At 43.8% G+C, this 18,989-nt stretch overlaps 1 protein-coding gene across 1 annotated transcript; it reads left to right on the forward strand.

The window, feature by feature from the left end:
* The first annotated feature begins 828 nt into the window (after positions 1–828).
* On the forward strand, positions 829–13,405 carry KCNE1 (potassium voltage-gated channel subfamily E regulatory subunit 1). The gene is made up of 2 exons (XM_054974252.1): positions 829–952; positions 11,160–13,405. The coding sequence occupies exon 2, from the start codon at positions 11,192–11,194 to the stop codon at positions 11,564–11,566; it is 375 nt and encodes a 124-aa protein (XP_054830227.1). The 5' UTR covers positions 829–952; positions 11,160–11,191; the 3' UTR covers positions 11,567–13,405.
* Positions 13,406–18,989: the final 5,584 nt, after the last annotated feature.

Raw genomic sequence — 18,989 nt, forward strand, 5'->3', positions numbered from 1 at the left:
CTGTATTCCATAATGTGAGAATTGACAATATTGGCTTGAAACAGCCTGTGCCCACACTGCTTTTCATTGTAAAATAAAGCATTATAGTCTGCCCCCAAGGTGCAAAAGTTATGAGAAGAAAAGAAGAGCCAAACAGGCAAGGAAAAGGTGGGGGAACATTTCCAGAGTTTAGAGAAGAAGGAAAGGCATACCTGCTGCAGTGTGGGTGTGTTACTAGGAAGAACAGTGTGCTTGGAGGCAAAAAGCATTGTATTAGAACTTTAAGTACAAAGTACTTTATCCTTGTTTCATTAACTCTAACAAATAATGCTCTAAAGTAGATCCTTGAAGTTGTTGTTTTACAGATGGGTAGCTATGGCAGAATGATTGGGGAGTTGCCCATACCAAACAAGGTCCAATACATGCAGAGATTTAGGCTTTAATTAATCTTGGCTTTCTGCAGGGGAGAACAGTAATTTTCACATGGCCAGTCAATCTGTGTTAGAGGACTGAGTAAAAAGAGGGGTGACTCTTGTGGCTTAATCTTTTAATATCTTTTTATTTAGAAAAATAAAAATAAATACTTCAATGCTAGTAGTTAGATTGAAGAAGGAAGAAAATCTGTAGAATTGTTTGATGTTACATGTGTAGTGTACATTTATAGTATAACTTCCCATGGCACACTTCCTGACTTGTTTTGGTTGCTGGGCATCCTTTCTACCTCTGGAAGTCCGTGTCTCTGGGTCACCTGCCTCTGCGGCAAGCTGCCTCGCCAGCTGCTTAAAGACTCCCTCCCCCGTACACTTATAGCATGAGGTTGGCTGCTCGTGCCCAGATGACAGGCTCCCTCTGAACAAACAAGGTGTGAGGTTGACTCCCAGCACCCAGACCTCAGGCTTCTTCCCAGTCAGGTTCAGAGTGTGAGCCTGACTCACAGCATCCCGGTCGCAGGCTCCTTCCTTCGCACAGCTTGGTGAGTTTGCACGTTTTCCTTTTTGCCTGCCAGACTTCTTTACTACTCAAGATAAGCTCCTGCCATTGCTTAAAGTCTTCTGATTGATGAGAAAGGACACACTTCTCTATGCTGCTGCACCCAGAGCAATGGCTGGCATCTGTTCTGCTGCACGTGGGTGTTCTTTTCTTATGTAGTTTTGTACTGTAAAATGAAATCAAAGAACTGGAAGCAAATTTCCTACTGAATGTAGGATTTGAAAGAAGAGGTTAATGAATATTTGAAATGTTTGCATTTTCCACACAAAGCTTGTCAGATTATTATCCATGAACTGAATGTAAATTCAATGTATCTCAACATGAAAGTAAAATGGCTAGGAGGAGATTTGTAACTAAGAAGCTATTTGTAGGATGTTGAATGATACAAAAGTTTTTAACAATTTGACTGAATTGTGTGTGTGCGTGCGCGTGCGTGCCTCACTTTTAATTTTTTTCAAATCATTATAGTGATATCCCTGAGAGTTTCCATAAATGTTTAAAAGGAAAGGACATTTTTAAAAACGTACTTATAAACATTGATGCATTTCTCATACACTGTTTATTTCTGTCTGAATACCACAATATGGATCCAAATCCGCATGCATGTGAAATATGTAGGAAATAAGGGGTATAGGCGTGAGGGAGACTATTACCATACTTCCTGATCAATGAAAAACTGTAGCCCAGTTCACATATTGCAGTGAATGCCCTACATATATGTGTGTGTGTGTGTGTGTGTGTGTGTGTGTGTGTGTGTGTGTACATGTGTTTGTAAGGAAGAGACGATGTGCTTTTATGATACAAATGAAAATGGGGACAAGTATCTGGATAAATGTGGGGTTTGAATCACATGTTCAGCTGTATATGAATCTAATGTAGCATGAACATTATTCAACATACATATGAAGAAAAATCAAGTGTAGACTTCGTGTAGATTGTAACTGCATTCTCTGTAACTTGTGAACAGGGCTACTGTACCATATTGCTGCATAAAGTAGTTAATTTCCAGGAACTGCTTGCATGTGAGTAGGCCAATACAACTAAGTGTGCAGACTTACAATTATCAAACATTATGTGGGAGTGTTTATATAGACAACATGCAGTAGATAAAGTTAGATGTGGTAACAGCACAGATTTTTATTTATGTGATGACAGAAATGCTTCATGTTCAAAGCATGAATTTGTACTGACTCCCTTAGAATGAAGTAAAATCCATGCTTCTGTTAAGACTTCCTTTCCATTAATATCCTGCACATTCTCCATCTGTCCTAGGAATAACAAAATATACAAAATTAAAAATATTCAAACTTTATATGCAACTTAAAACAAAAAGATCCCTCAAATAACAAGCAGTATTTTCCTGTTATGATCAGTGATTAAAAACCCGTTAATAATAGAATATAATTGTGTGGGTAAAGGCATTCCAGCGTGATATGTGAATGTTGCAATGCTATGGAATTATTTAGAAGCTGAACCCAGTTACTGAACCACATCACCTCCACCCAGGAAATCACCAACAAAAATCTATTTTCCATACCACATACCATTATTACATCCCCAACTCCAACTGACCAAAGGCCAAACAGAGTTTTTTCTGCCCTGCCAAGTGCCCAGTGTGTGTTGTCACAAATATTCTGTACAGCAAGAGAGAAAGAGATGGGTGTTTGAGTTTTCTAACATGCACTATGGATTTAGGGTTCCCAGCCAATGGTTGGCACCCAACAGGAGATGGGGGTGTGAATATGGGTGGGTGAGATTTGCTGTGAATGCAATGGCATGACATTAAATCACTCTAGGAATCACCAGAAAATCTATGAATTGTCGGGTACGCTGTGTTACAGATAGAGTTGCCAACTTCCAAGTAGGACCTGGAGATCTGTCAGAATGACAAGTGATCTCCAGACTACAAAGATCAGTTCCCCTGGAGAAAAAGGCTACTTTCCCCTCCATAAAACCAGGCTGTATCCTCAAATCTCCAGGATTTTCCAAACCTGGATCTGGCAACCTTACTAGCAGGGTTTGGTTGGTCATTTTTCTGAAAGAAAATAATTGACCACGCAGACAACTTTCTGATTAAACTCAGTGCAAGTAAGTCCTGCCCCACCAAGCCAATTGCTGAAGGGACTTAATTTTATCTAAAAACTCATGGACTTGGAACTGAGATTCAAAGGTTTGCAATAGCTACCTAAGTACTTGCTGTCTTAGGCCAAACCTTGCCAGCTCTCTGAGATATCAGAGAAGTTAAGCCAATGGCAGCAGAAGGACCATGGTTTCTTTACCAGCTATGACAACAGAATGTCAGGGGTCACTGACGCTGACGCTGGGCAGGGCGCCGACTGGGCCGGCCCTGCCATCAGAGGGGTGCCAGGGATGCTGCAGGACCCTGCTCTGTGGAAGGAGGGGCAGTTTACATCACCCAGACTCCCTCTCAGTCTGGCAATTGAACTGAGACCCTCCCCACCCCAGTAGAGTGAGGCAACCTCCTCATCCACCAGGGGCTGCTACGGTGGACTCTAGAGCTGCCCTGGCCAGTGCTCCCACCTTACAGGAGGACCATGTGCCCACCTGGGACACCCTGCCCACCCCGCTTTTGCCCTCTCCCTCTGCTCTGTTGAGCCCCCTATCGCCCCCCTGCAGGGTGGGCCTAGCTGCCTCCTCTAGCCCTCTGAGGCCTTGGTCCTTTGCCCCTTTCCCCGGGTGTAGGTGGGTTCTGACCCTGGTTGCTGGCTGGGGTGGCAGGGCCGCTGTCTCCTGGTTGCCTCCCGCTGCTCCCTTCTGGCAAGTCCGGGGGCTGAGGCTCAGACCCCGGACAAGAAAACACACTATCACAAGGGGCAGGCAAGCAAAGAGGACATAGAAAGAAAATAAGAAAACAAAAGTAAGGCATGATTAAAAGAGTTAATGACTCGGAGGCAGGGTAGGATGAAAAACTTTGGGCAGCCCAATCCTGAGATCCATGGCAGCAGCAGTGGAAGCACCCACTCACCTCACTTACCAGTGTAGTTGCAGCACCGCTTATCTGCACACTAAGGACTTAGGGGCAGGAGAGCTGTGCTGGCAGCCAAACCTGGCAAGACGCAGTGCAGCCACTGCCAAGAACGCTCACCCTGCTGTTCCCCCGACAACTCTGTCAGCATTCACTAATGGCCACATCACCTCCATGACAGACGTGTAAGTAGAAAGCAACGATGTAGCCAATGCATGGACCGCAATCCTCACAGCCCACTGACACCACCACTCCCCCCCCAAGAACAGGCAGCCAGAGATCACACACACCCTGCAGTCACAGCACCCACATTGGGGTGCCCAGACAGGGGTTGCTGACCAGCTGTGTCCCAGGTGGGCACATGATCCCCCTGGAAGGTGGGGGCACTGGCCAGGGCAGCCCTAGAGTCCACCGTAGCAGCCCCTGGTGGATGAGGAGGTTGCCTCACTCTACGGGGGGGGGGGCGCGAGTCATGCTCATCAGTGGGGCAGCCACCCAACTTGTGGAGGGGCTGATTGGGCAGTTTGCAGTTACAGCTCATGGGCCACCACCAGCCTGTGCAGGGCAAGGTCCCTGCATCCTCATTGACCCCATCCTGGATCTTATGGCCCCCCCACCCCAAGGTCTGACTGTCCCAGTAGTCCCTCTGCAGCCCCCCTGATATCACCCTGCTCTCCTCTGAGGATGTACAGTCTGCCCGCAACACAGGCTACACCGTGGTTACTGGCTTCAGGGGTCCAGCAATGCCAAGAGTCTGGAGGACAACTGTTCCTGCCACTGTAGCCCATCATGAGGGATTCATAGCTCAAAGATGCCACAGCTCTTCAGTGGAGATTGACAGCATGCAGATCCCTTTAGGGGAGAAACTGGTTGGGCCAGGTGTCCAGGCCCCAGGCATGCCTGCTGAGTTCCATGAAGCCTCTCTGCCCCCTCACCCCTGACACCTGCCATGTCTGCTCCCCATCTGGCATATTGGCCATCTCTATTTCCTCCTGGCTCCCCTCCTCAGCCTGGAGGGAGGGGTCCAAGGCTGGGTTCCATGGTGGGGTAGCCCTTCCCCTGTGGTTTCCTCAACCACAGCCCCCAATGGCCCCAGAGTGGTGTCCACACCAAATGGTTAACCAGCACAAGAGAAACGATGTTGCTAGTGGCCTGTGATGGGGACCTGCCCCATCCCCAGGCCCCTTGTCCAGCCCAACCTATGCCACTGTCCCACTCCCCAGGCATGAACACACTGGTCAGGACCTCAATGCTGAGGCCGCCCACCATGACAGGAGAGATCACCGTGCATGTACACACTTCTGAGCCAGTTTGAAGGAGTGATTCCATGGCACACAGCTACATCTGTGTGGCATGCCCCAGGGCTGACACCCACAACAGCGCCATGCTTCAAAAGGCCCAATGGTGACTGGTGGCGAGGTGCCTCTGTACAAGGCAAGAACAATGCTGACATGCTCCACCAGGCTGTACAAAACCACTTTCTTGGCCTCAGTCTAGTTTAGCTGCTGCTGGTTGCTGCTCCCTCTGGAGTATACTGCAGCTATGCTGCCACCAGATAGAGGAATGCAGAGGCAAGGCCACACAGTGTGGGAAAGGCCAGATAGAAGGACACCATCCCCTGCCCCTGGCCAGCAAAATACAGAAGGGATACCAAGAAGCTAAAGACACTCATGGGCCTCTGTTTGTGGACCAGGGGAACAAAGTAGGTGCAGAGCTCTGGGCTGGGGGGGGGATACTGGCCCCACTTCCCCCCACCCCCATTTACCCCACCCTCCACCTGCAGCCCCTATGTGGGAAGAATACCCATTCCCTATGTGGGAATGGTGCTCATTCCAGTCTCAGGGGTCCAACTGCACCACCTCCTACTGGCACTGCATGTTTGGTTGGTGCATTAGCACCAGAGGAGGCCCCATGCCAGGAGATACCAAGAGTGCTTCTGCACCCTCCAGATCCTGGACAGCATCTGCCTTGGCCATTTTGGCCTGGATAGGGCAGCCATCCAGGACCTCTGCGAGCAACTTGAGCTGGCACTCCAGGGGCAAGCCTGAGTCCCCAGTGCCATTCCCATCCTGCAGAAGATGCTACTCTTCCTCCAGTTTGTGGCCACTGACTCATTCCAAAGTGTGGTTGCCAAGGTCCTGGAGTCTCCCAATCCTCTGCAAACCACTGTCTCCACAGCTTCCTGGATGCCATTCTGGGCTACCTCCGAAAGGACATGCGCTTCCCCTGGAGTTGGCCGAGCTGGTCCCCATCCTGGCTGGGTTTGCCTCCCTCGCAAGGTTCCTGAATGTTGTCGGCTCAGTGGAGTTGTATGCACATCGACCTCTGCACCCCCTGCGAGGAGTCCCAGGTCTACCAGAATCACTACCATTTCCACAGCATCAATGTCCAGGCTGTGTGTGACCACTAGAGCATCTTCACAGACTTGGTGGCCAAGTTCCCTGGGAGTGTCCATGATGCCCAGACCTTTGCAGTGTCTGGCCTAAACTGACTCCTTGCCGCATGGCTGGAGGGCAAGGGCTGGGTAGATGGCCTAGGGACAGTGGGTGTTTTGCACACAGCACCATGCTTCAAAAGGCCCCATGGTGGCACCGATGGCTGATGGCTTCCCTACTCACGCAAGTGACCAAGGCTACCAGCTCCTCCCATACCTCCTGAGCCCATATCCCCTGGATGAGCTGGCAGACCAAGCTCACTGGAATGCTCGGATGGTTATCTAGAGAGCATTTGGACAGCTGAAAATACGGTTCAGATGTCTGCACCATACAGGGAAGGGCCACTAGGTAATGCAGCCCCTGGTGATTGTGAAGCTCATAGCCGTCTGTCTGATGCCCTACTACATCACAACCCAGCAGTAGCTTCTACTGGCTCCCACAGAGAATCTGCAAGAGGAGGCCTGGGATGAGAACCCAGCTTCTGCCACACCCAAGCCAACAAAGGAGCACAGTACGTGACCACATCTGGCATGACAGCTACTGAATGGTGAATGGCTCCTGGGGACCCCTAGACCCACCACTTGCCTGGGGGCCCAGGACTAGAGACTATCCCCAGGGCTGTGCTGAGGGGATGCCCCAGGGGGGAGGGGGAAGTAACCATCAGGCAGGGAGGAAGCAGTTGCTCAACACAGATTTCTTGAACTGTCAGGAGTGAAGGTGTCTGGCTGCATGTTGAGGAACCCCCTCAGCTGGGACAAGAGCTGTGCCCATTTGCGCAGTGGCTCAAGTCACAGGAGCTGACAGAGTGCATGCTTGCAAACCCACACACCCACCCTGCTGCCGCTTCAAGGAACAGGAACCCCCTCCTGAAGAGCAAGACCAGAACGGTAGCAGAACCTGGCAATGGTTGCTCCCACAGCCCACAGCACCCAAGATCAGCCCCCCCCCCCAAGTCTAGGAGAAGCAGCTCCTTAGAGGTCAGTGGGGATAGAGTCTGGAATGCATGAAGTGAATGCCCATTGGAAACCACGAGAGAGGCTGGAAGGCCCATTGGATGTGATGGGAGCCGTGAATGCCCATTGACTCACAGCAGCTCCACTGAAACACATCTCTGCATTGAAGAGATGCAAGGGAAACTCAGAGAGGACCTCAGGAGTGGACCTCAGGAGCCATGCTCCGGTCCCGGCATGACGGCACCCCAGAGTGGAATGATGGCCTGCAGGACTGGACAACTGCTCTGGTGTCCCCAGCATACAGCTCCTGAGGTCCACGTCTTCCTCCTCTAATGGCAAAAGGGAGAGTGGTCAGACCTCACAGGGGAGGAGCCTCAGAGATCCCAGCACTTTGCTCCACATCAAACCCCCTGGCATCAACCTTGCTTTCTGCATGCAGTGGTCTTCTGCCTGGCTTATCAGAAACCCGCAGCACTGTCCCCCCTGCCCCGGCACACAGAGGCAATACTCTGAGTCCCACTGTGCTACCTGCAGTGAATCTGAGGGGGGAGGGGGAGGGGAGCTGGCCATGGCTGGAGCCCTCAAGGTGTCACTGGACACCTGCCCCTTTAGGCAGTAGAGCCACACAAAGGCACAAGGACACCTGTAGCCCTTTTGGGATCAATTGGGACCCTGTGAAACATACCCACTTCCAGGCACAATGGTGCTACTTCTGGGACATCATCATACCTGGTGGGAGCATGCCCACTCCATGCTGGCCCGAGAGGTTTTTTGCATCCAGGCCTGTTTCTCAGCCCCTGCCCCTGCCAGCCAGGTGAGTGGCGGCAGGGGGCAGTGATTGAGAGCAGGGTGTCCCCTGCCCCCACAGAGGGACTTGGCAGTCCTAGATGGTTCTAAGGTAGGGGTACCAGCTCCAAGTTGGGAAATTCCTGGAAATTCTTGTGGTGGAGGCTAAGGAGGGTATGGTTTGGGGAGGGGAGGGATCTCAACTGGGTATAATGCGATAGAGTCCACCTTCCAAGGCAGCCATTTTTTCCAGGAGAATGGATTTCTGTTGCCTGGAGATTAGTTGCAATTCTAGGAGATCTCCAGCCACCATCTGGAGGTTGGCAATCCTGTGTAAGAATGCTGACTTATCCAGGTGTTTAGGATACTTTTCAGTTAATTCAGTCTGAGGATACGGACAGGGTCCTTGGAGTTTGGATGCACCACAGCCTGTTTCAAAGCTAGAATGACCATTCCTTCTCTCGAAGAAGCATTCATTCTGATCCAGTCAGCCAACCCAGGAAGGTAGCCAGAAAGGTCATACAAGCAGAGGGTAGGCCTCAACTCCTGAAGTAGCCTACCATGGACTAAGGAGATAGCAACCACTATCAACCAGTCTCAAATGTTCCAGCCTTAAGCAAGGTGATTGAACTGGTGGTGGTTGGGCAACTTTGAGCTAGGATTGCCAGGCCCGGTCTGCTCACCCATAGAAGACTGAGGGACAGAGACCTGAGGAGGGCCATTGAGCAATGGTGTGATGCCATTTACAGAGAAACCTAGACATGATATCATGCTTCTATGAACTGGTGAAAACTTTATGGTAAAACCATCTAGTTTTTGGAGATTCCTGGAAAGGACAAATATCATTTCCAGAGACACGCAATAGATCACACTCAAATCTTTCTTGTACTTCTGGATGATCCCAAGGAATCTGTAGAAACCCTAAACAGATACCTGGAGGCAATTTTGGATTGGATGTGGGCTAGTAAACTGAAGCTTAATCCTATTAAGACGAAAGTGGTACTGGTGAGCAGATCTGACCTGGCATTTACGGTGTCCCCCATTCTGGATGGGATTGCACTCCCCTGGAAGGAACAGGTCTGTAGTTTGGGGGTTCTCTTGGACCTAGGCTCACTGCTGGATTAATATGTGGCAGCTGTGGTCAGGAATGCCTTTTACTAGCTTCAACTGGTTAGCCAGCTGTAGCCTTTCCTGGATAGAAAAGATCTGAAGCAGTTTGATGGCACATAATATATACCACTGTGGTGCATTCTCTGGTTACATCTAGATTAGATTATTACAATGTGCTCTACCTGGGGCTGCTCTTGCAAAGTATTCAGAAACTTCAGTTGGTGCAGAATGCTGCAGCCAGGATGTTGACTGGAGAGGGTCATAGGGATGATATCACTCCAGTCTACACTGGCCCATCTATACTGGCTCCCAATTTGTTTCCAGGCACCAAGGTGCTGGTGTTGATATTTGAAGCCCTAAAAGACTGGACCAGCATACCTGAAGGACTTTATGAACTCCCTTACAGATCTACCGTTCTATTACAATCATCTTCTGAGACCCTGCTTCAGCTACTCCCACCTTCTAAGATTAGGTGTGTGGCATCCCAAAAGAAGGCCTTCTTAGCCATGGCACAAAAACTGTAGAACTCTCCCCACCCCCTAGAGTGACTCATCTCTCCCCTTCTGCTGCTGTCTTCCACCAGCCAGTTAATACCTCTTCTTTGATCTGGCATTCCCTGATTCCTCCTTCCTGCCCTATTTTTTAAAAAATAATTATGTATATTTTAGCTTTTAAAATTTTTAATGATGTGTTTTATTTGATTTTAATCATTTTTAAGAAGTGTTATTATTATGTATGTTTTAATTTGTTGCCCTCATTGGTGGCCTAGATGAGGGCAGAATGGCAAGGTATAAATAAAAAAGAATAAATCTAAGTGCAATGAAAGCAGAAGTCAACACAAGAAGCTGACTTATACAGAGTCAGACCATTGGTCCTGTTGCATATTTGTGATTTCAATAATGTGTATGCATGTTGATCTATCTATTTTTATGTAGTTTCAAAACCTCTGTAAGGTTCAACTGCTGTCAGGAAAAGTACCAAAAATTCAGGACCAATGAACCTGACGTTCATTATTGTAGCTGAAGAAATGGCAGATGTATTGTTTGTTAATTGAGAACAAATGCTGTTTTAGCCTTATATAACCTTGCTTTGAAAATTTAATGACAGTTTTCAAGATGTATTCTAGTCCACAATTGTTTTATTTAGAGGTCAATCATATGTTAGAAAGTATCACCTTCTCTGTAAAATGTGTCATGTAAGGTCTAATTGGGAGGGAAGACAGCATGGTACAGCCTGATATGATCAGCTCTTAGAAGCTAAGCTGGGGTGGTACTTGGATGGGCAACCACTAAGGAAGACTCTGCAGAGGAAGGCAAACCACCTGTTTCTCACTTGCCTTGAAAGCCCCTTGCTGGGGTCACCATAAGTTGATTGTGACTTGATGGCACATGCACACACACAAGGGTCTAATCAGGCTTTCAACTGGTGGCTTCCGGGCAGAGAAGACCATTTTACATAGCATTCTGCCAATCAGTTTAAAACCTGATTTGCTGTAATTTTAGAGAATTGTAATGATTGTGTATTTAGTTAAGTTTGATTAATGTTAGAAGATCTGATTTTTATCACCTGTGTTTTTTCTGTACTTGTAGGATTGATTTGCGCCTGTTTATATTTGTCAAGTTCTTGCTTAATAAAAAGAATTATGTTTTATTTAAATAAAATGATTAGTATAATGTAAGCCATTGTTTAAGTAGAATATATTCCTCTGCAAACTCAGATAATAGACAAGGTCTATAGTTAGCTAGTCTATGCTTCTTACAACTCCATTTGAATTAACATGCCTTCAGCTACATATCCTAACTGAAAATCAATATCTCTTTCTCCTCATTCATTTCCATCACTTTTTATTCAGAGAATGTCAGCCTCAATACTTGAATATATTTATTCTTATGTTAAGTGTTTTTTTCCAACCCTTTCTAGAAATCGGAAGCTGTTGCGTCCTGCTGAAGACAATGGTGATGCTTCCCAATAACACAGATTTAAACATAATCTTTTCTAAACTGTTACAAGAATACATAGACAAAACAAACAACCTGAAACCACCACCTGCGACTCCAACCAGCCACCTGGAAGTAGTGTATATTCTTTTATTGCTTGGAATCTTTGGTTTCTTCACCTTAGGAGTAATGCTTAGCTACATCCGCTCCAAAAAGCTTGAACATTCACATGACCCCTACAATGTGTACATTGCCACCGACATTTGGCATAAGAAGGACAAGGCTGACCTGCACGCCAAAGTGGTAGAAAGTTATAGATTGTGCTGTGTGTTTGAAAATCCTCTTGCAGTAGAGCAACCTACCAGACATATTCCTGAAGTGAAGCTTTAATAGCAATAACCAGTTAATGGAACCGTTGTCATGCTGGACTTTCCATGAGCACAAAAACAAGCTCTTGGAATGCATTCATGAAAAGCAAAATGACATGAAAACAACAGTCTTTCTGAAGAACTCCTGAACATAGTGAAAGCAAATCCCAAACTGGGGAGCAAATTCCAAGCTGCTAGTGCCACAGGGGCTACTCAGCTCAGCCTGGTCTTAGGCTGCTTTCATGTCCTCCTAATCCATCCTGTTTGTCTGATGTAGCCATAGTGGGAAAAGTGCATTTTCAGCATCCTTAATCCAATGCATTTTGGAAAGCTGTACTGTAGCAATACTGTTATTTCTATTTTGGGTATCAGACTGTATCTCTTCAGGAGACTTATTCAGGCTATAAGCCATTTCCTTCTCAGTCTCTCCTAAGGAAACTGGGGGGAAATGTGGATTAAATCTCCCTGCAGACAAATTTTTAACATGGATTAAACTTTGATGAATTTCATAATAGGACAAAGATTAAGGTTTGATATCATATATAAGGCATGTATCTAGTCTGTCGTCAAATCATTTTCACAAGGGATGATGGATGATGAAGTTAGTTTAATGTGATACTGGTCACATCATTTCTTTGTGTACTGTAGGCCACTCAGATTGTGGCTTTTTCACCATTCCAGATGGATAGCTAGGGAATAGTGTTTACTTAGAACATAACCAGGAAATGCTATGAATGGCTATGCAACTTTAAAGCAAGTTCTAGAAAAGATGAATGAAAAAGGCTAACAAGTGCAGACATGCATACATAGCCTGCTAGTAATATGAAAGGACCAAATCAAATGTAACTGCTTTAGGCTCATCCTGCATTGGGCAAGGGGTTGGACTAGAAGGTCTGTATGGCCCCTTCCAACTCTGTGATTCTGTAACAACAGGTGGCACATGAGAACAAATGAAAGTACTGTGATAAAATCTTAGCCTATAGAAGATTTCCTTTCTGTTTTTCATGCTCTTCTTTTTCTTTATAGTTTCCTATAGAACGTTGCATCTTTTCTAAAAATTATTTCCTAATCACTCTTTTAATATACCAGCTTCACAGTGCTAGCTAAAAAGATATGTCCAATTTGTCCAATTTTGGTACTTTCTTCCTCCTTCTTCACAGAAACATTTTGCCACCTAGTTCTTATGCTATTAGCTAGATGCTAAATGCAACATTTTAAATCCTAAACATATTATTGTTTTAATTCAGTTCAACAGATATTGCAGTCCCCAGCTATTAAAACCAAGGACATCCACTACATGCAAATTGCTCCTAAGCCATTTAAGCTGCCAAATACTGATTATCTTCTTTTAGACACTGCAGACAGATTACTATAGTACACAATTGCACTTGGGGGGTGGGTCCTTCATTATAATATTTCCCACTGAAGGTATCTGTAATTTCTGGTTATTATATAACTTCTATATTATTTTAAGCCATTTATTTATTTAATTATTTTAAAGGAGGATGATTGCAACTTTATACTATTTCCTCTATAGAGGAACATCCAACGGCAGTAAGAGGTGAGATGGGCTGAGTGGTATAAAAGAGCATAATATGAGAGTTCCTAACTGATTAAAAATGGCCTGGATTGTTTGTATGCTTTTAACTGCGGCTTGCTCTGCAGAAATCAACCACTGAAGCTTTTTAAGGCGTGTAGCTAAGCATTATCATCTGCTAATGTTTGTCGATCAAGCTCTTGTTTAATGTTGGCCACCTTGGATTTGATTAATACTGTGATTGTATTACACAATCTTTATGATTGTAATTCTCCTTTACAAGAAATATTTTTTTCCAAATTAATAAAGTATCACTCACAAACATGTGATGCATTTGTCTCATATTCCTGTTCCACTCCATTTGGTGCGGGAGGCTTTTTTTCTTACAATCAGGGTGTGGGAGGTTTTCTCAGTCTTAAAATAAGGGGAAGAGCATTTGTGTGGTTCAGAAATGGACTCTCTTCTTTCTTCACACCTACTACAACTTTTAAAACAAACAAACAAATAAGTAAATATGTGGTATGGAGAAGGTGGGGTTTGGGGAGGGGAGGGGACTTCAGCAAGGCATAATGCCTATGGAGTCTACCCTTCAAATCAGCAAGTTCCTACTGAGGAACAGATCTCGGATGTCTGGAGAATAGTTGTAATTCAGGGAGATTCCCAGACTCCACCTGGAGGTTGGCAACTCTACTCAGCGTTTTTGCGGAATCTATTGCCAGGGTGAGGTGGAAGAATCCTTTAGCCTCTATCTTTAATTTTTTAATTTATTAATTTTCTATCCTATTTAAAGATTACCATTTTAAAAAGATAACAAACAGCAAAATAATAATTAAAACAATTATAATATTAAAAACCACATAAAACAGGAAAAGGATCCAAATGCACCAGAAATTTAGAAACAATGAGGACAAGACTGCACATAAAAGACACTGCAGCAATAAAAACAAAGGAACAGTAAAAGCCACAGATTCTTCTAGTAAAGAGACAGGGCATTATGCCTCTTGGCAACCCTAGTCATCACACAGAGAAGTCTCATCAGCTGCAGCCTTGTTCAACCTTTAGAACATTCAAAGGTATAAACAATGTCCCATAGTGAGGACTCAATAAGCCTAGAGGTGTTCTCTCCAGCCTGTATCTTATAAACATATATTTGTATTCAGTACTGTAGTTACACCTCTTCAGTACTAGCAGTCTCCAAGAGACTGGATGGCAGGAGCAGCTCACTAGAAAACCCATCTTGGCATATGGGCATCGTTATGGATCTGTGTTTTTTTCAGTTTTTCCTCACAATTTCCAACAAAATTGTTGTATGATTCAGTATGAATGAATGAATTTATTTCCAGAAGAAAACTACAGATGTGGAAAACTGCATCTAAATTTAGCCAAGCATATAGGTTATTATTACTGCATGATCCTGTTCATCACCATCATCATCATTATCACCATCCTATTCATATTTAGTCAGAAGCAAGTCCCTCTGTCCAATGGGGCTCACTTCTATCTGTGGGCATAGGATTGCATCCTATGTGAACAACATAATATAAATATAAAATGGTAGGGAGACCAGTAGCATCTTGAAAACTGACAATTACCACAGCAGGGGATTTGTGTATAGAAACAGTACATAGACACATTTGTTATAGATTAAATCCTGGGCCTCAACTAAGATCATACAACAGGAAAATGCTAATAACTTGGCTAACTCCCTACCCATGGGCAAGACACGTGAGATGGGATCACCCCCACCATCTACATCCCAGGTGTGGGTGAGCTTTGCACCTAAATACAGCTGTGAGCCTAGACAAAGTTAGTGTAACTGTTAATGGCCCCTCAAACCACAAATCAAATATAATGAGAGAGGTCTTGTTGAGTCACCCCCCCCCCCGAAAATGCTTAGGAAAGACATTCCTGCCCTAAGATAGTGCCTGTCTCAGTTCTCTCATCAAACCCTGGAGAGGCTGGCCCAGAAAAGCTTCTTTCTCCCACATCTAAGTGATGCCTCAGGCTCCTCACCAAGATTAATTACTTTACCAACACCCTTTTACACACACCCTTTTACATATACTATCCCTGCCAGTTGTGTCCTATTTAGTTGTCTAGTTGGAGCATGTTATGGTTCCCAAGAATGTCAGCCTCCCGTAAAACTCATAAATCAAAGTAGGCTAAAGAACAACAACAGCAACAAATGCTGGATCTCTCCAGCCAATATTGGTCAATGACAAACATTTTTTACCAAGTTCTGAAGCAACTGGATAATGCTGCACTGTGCAATAGGGGTGTGTGTATGCACAGATACATGGCAAAAGTACTGAGGAAGCAGTTGCAGTCCTTTTAAAACCCATTTGACACCTTTTCCTCTTTGGCTAACATGTATTCAACTGATGTGACTGGTTGGCAGGGCTTGAAGCCCACTTCTTTCCTGTGGCTGCTAGCAATGCTACCCCCATCAACCTATGTTGAGGAAGGGATTGGGCGCAAACCAATTTAAAGGGATGCAAGGTTTAATAATACAGCATTACAAGCTATAACTCATGAAGAAATAGTCTGCTCCTATTAATAAGTCAAGTCATGGTGATTGTACCATTCTATGACATATAACGATCCTCATTGAAGTATGTAATATATGGGCTAAATTGATAATGGTGGACTGAATACCAAGTTTTTCTTTTAATAATAATTATTATTATTGATGTATCAGTTATTCTGACACATTGTTTGCTTCAGCATCCATTAATCTTTAAACATCTATTGGTGGTGGTAGAAAGTGTCATCAAGTCATAGCTGGAGATTCCTACTGGGGTTTTCAAGGCAAGAGACTAACAGAGGTGGCTTGCCATTGCCTGCCTCTGGAACCCTGGTCTTCTCTGGAGGCCTCCTATTCAATTACTAACCAAGGCCAACCCTGCTCAGCTTCCAGGAACTGATGAGAAAGGGTTTGCCTGGATTATCCAGAACATCTATTACACTCTTTAAATACTGCAGTGTTCAAAAACCAGTAGAAGAGCATTTCAGTCTTACAGGACATTTAAAAAAATCACTGTTCTGCAATAAAAGAACTTCCAAAGTGAGACTGCTAAATTGGCATTGAATAGGAGGTATGATACCTACTGTCTCCAGGACTTGGGGTGTCTTGTTCACTTCAGGTGCTAGCTCTTGTAGCAAAACCTGGAACTCTCAACCTATTAAAGGTTTTAATAAACTTAACATAACTTGTAAATGGTTTCTGTATTTTTGTAATTACATTTGAATTTGGCATAAGTACATTTCACCCTCTAATGCCCTCATTCGAGGGCCCCTTGGTCATGCTGTTTGTCTTTTTCATACCACCTTCATAAAATGATTGTATCTTTCTATCTGAAAAAGTGGGCTGTAGTCCATGAAAGTATTTGTTGGAATGTTTTGTTAGTCTTTAAGGTGCTGCAAAGCATCACACTGTACTCTTAAAACATTGCCTCTACAATGGCATACAAAGGCAGCTGGTATGAGGAAACATGGGACAAGAAGTTTAGAATTCACTAGACGTTGTGTGTCTGCCCAGGTGAGGCAGAGGGGGTGACAGGAGGTGCTCAAAAATAAGCAGAATTCCTCAAGAATTCAAGCAGAATACTCCAAATATTCAAGGAGTGAGAAAGGATGTGCAGAAGTAAGTGGAACACAACACTCTTGGTTATTTATGATTAATTTAGCAATTATCTTACATAATATTTCTAACGGCAAAAAAGAGCAAGAGTCCAGTAGCACCTATAAGACTAACAAAATTTGTGGTAGGGTATGAGCTTTTGTGAGCTGTGAGAAGTGAGCTGTGGCTCACGAAAGCTCATATCCTACCACAAATTTTGTTAGTCTTATAGGTGCTACTGGACTCTTGCTCTTTTCTACTGCTACAGACAGACTAACACGGCTACCTATCTTGATAATATTTCTAAGAAATCTTATTGAGAAGACATTCATTCTGTTTGCCTAACTGGAAAATAATCCTCTTCAAAGCCATTTTTGACTCATTACTAAAAGAATTTGCTATCAAGATGGATGACTTATTCTGAACTTTACTGGGACCCTGGCATTTTTACTGGAAAAACTTGACCACAATCAACCTCACAGTATGGTAAAAGGTAAGAGTGTTGGGTTTGGACTCATATCCCTGCTACTGAATCCTGAAGGTGAAGTTACTATTCCTTAGGCTAGTCTTACATCACCGCAGTTCTGCATGGGTAATGTGATTAACCAAGATGTGGACCCAAAGGTGCCAGTAAAATAGATTACTGTCTGGTACTGGAAGAAGAGTTAACTAAGATCTGTGATTTCAAAGTGGGTAACTTTCTTGGGGGTGAACATCTTATGCTAACTTTAACCAAAAATAAACAAGTGGTTAAGTCACCATCTTCAACTCCATACGTAGAGCAGATCAACCAGAGAATAAAAATAAGGACATGACCCAACTGATATCACAAGAAATTAGTTCTATAATCTGTTCACAAGAACACCACTTCTTGTGTAACAAATGTGCTTCAGTGGTTGATGTGACATCTTATTATGATTCTTTGAGCCAGATTATAGATTTATGTAAATCTGTACACCAGCTACCTTGCTTTAACCAACTAAAGCAAAGGAAGAATGATTGGTTTGATTATGAATGCCAGATCCTCCTGAGAAAAGTGAGACTTTATCATAAGACGTGGAGCGTAAACTTCTTGGAGAAAGGTCAAGATAAAATTGTTAACCCCCAGAGAGACTTCTAGGGCCTAAAAGTAAAATACAAGTTTTAAAAACAAAGAAACTTGAAGCTGCAAACCTACCAGGTTTCTAGTGTGAAGATTCAATTTCCACAAAAGATAGAGCTTGCGTTAGAGATCTATTTGCAATATTTATTATTCTAAAATGCTTTCAGACATTTCAGATATTACAGAGCCGGGGGCAGGTGAAACATGGAAGTTGAACCCAATTCATCACTGTCTACATAAAAGTGAGGACATCATTATGCCTTCGATCCTAAACACTCTCTCACTGCCAAGCTTATCCTGCAAATGTTCTCAGCTCAGAGCGTAAGCTTTAAGAATACTGACATTCCTAGCCTCTTAATTCTTGCATTAATAAAACTTTATTCCTTTTTATTCCCTATTTTCTATTTAAAAAAATTAAAATTATATATATATATATATATATATATATATATATATATATATATATATATATATATATATATATAAACTTTATTCCTATGGGAGGGGTTGTGGTGGGGGGAGTTGACTATTCTGTGCTTACATTTAGCTTGTCCAGTGAATGATAACATAATTATTAATATACAGAGAAATGTTAGAAGTAGTCACTGGTGTTATCTCTATTTATAAAGTTTAAAAAGAAATAAAAATGCTCTCTAAATATAACACATGCAGTGTGCATTCATTCATTGAGAGTATTTTATCAGGTTTTAGTCATGCATGAGCACCATCTAGTGTTCACATGGTGAACTATGTGCAAATAACCAGTATGGTATCACCATGATCAACAGTGTCTCTTTCGAAACAGGAAATGAAGCACAGGATGTGGTCTGCACTGCTACTTGGTAATGGAGCCATGAAGATAACATGTTCAACCTTTCTTATAAACATAAGCATTCATTATTAGACAAGGGCACATGTGGCATGATAGATAATTTTTTAAGTAGAATAAAAATACCATAATTTTACTGTAATACTGTGCTATTCAGAATATTGCAAATGGGAAAATATGTTATTGATAAGAAATGTACTCATTGGTTATTTTAACTGGAAAGTAGTGCCAGTAGACAGCATTTAAAAATTATTATTTTATTAAAAAATAACAATGTCATGAAAGAGTTCCAATCAGACTTTTGTTCTCCCCCATCCTTTGTCTCCCATTAAAGCCCCATCCTGCAAGCAATCTTCTT

The sequence above is a fragment of the Eublepharis macularius genome, chromosome 3 (genome assembly GCF_028583425.1).
Source record: "Eublepharis macularius isolate TG4126 chromosome 3, MPM_Emac_v1.0, whole genome shotgun sequence".
In the NCBI taxonomy this organism is placed as follows: Eukaryota; Metazoa; Chordata; class Lepidosauria; order Squamata; family Eublepharidae; genus Eublepharis; species Eublepharis macularius.

What these genes read in the sequence shown, in the direction of transcription:
- KCNE1 (XM_054974252.1), top strand. Translation starts at nt 11,192, where the DNA reads ATGGTGATGCTTCCCAATAACACAGATTTAAACATAATCTTTTCTAAA.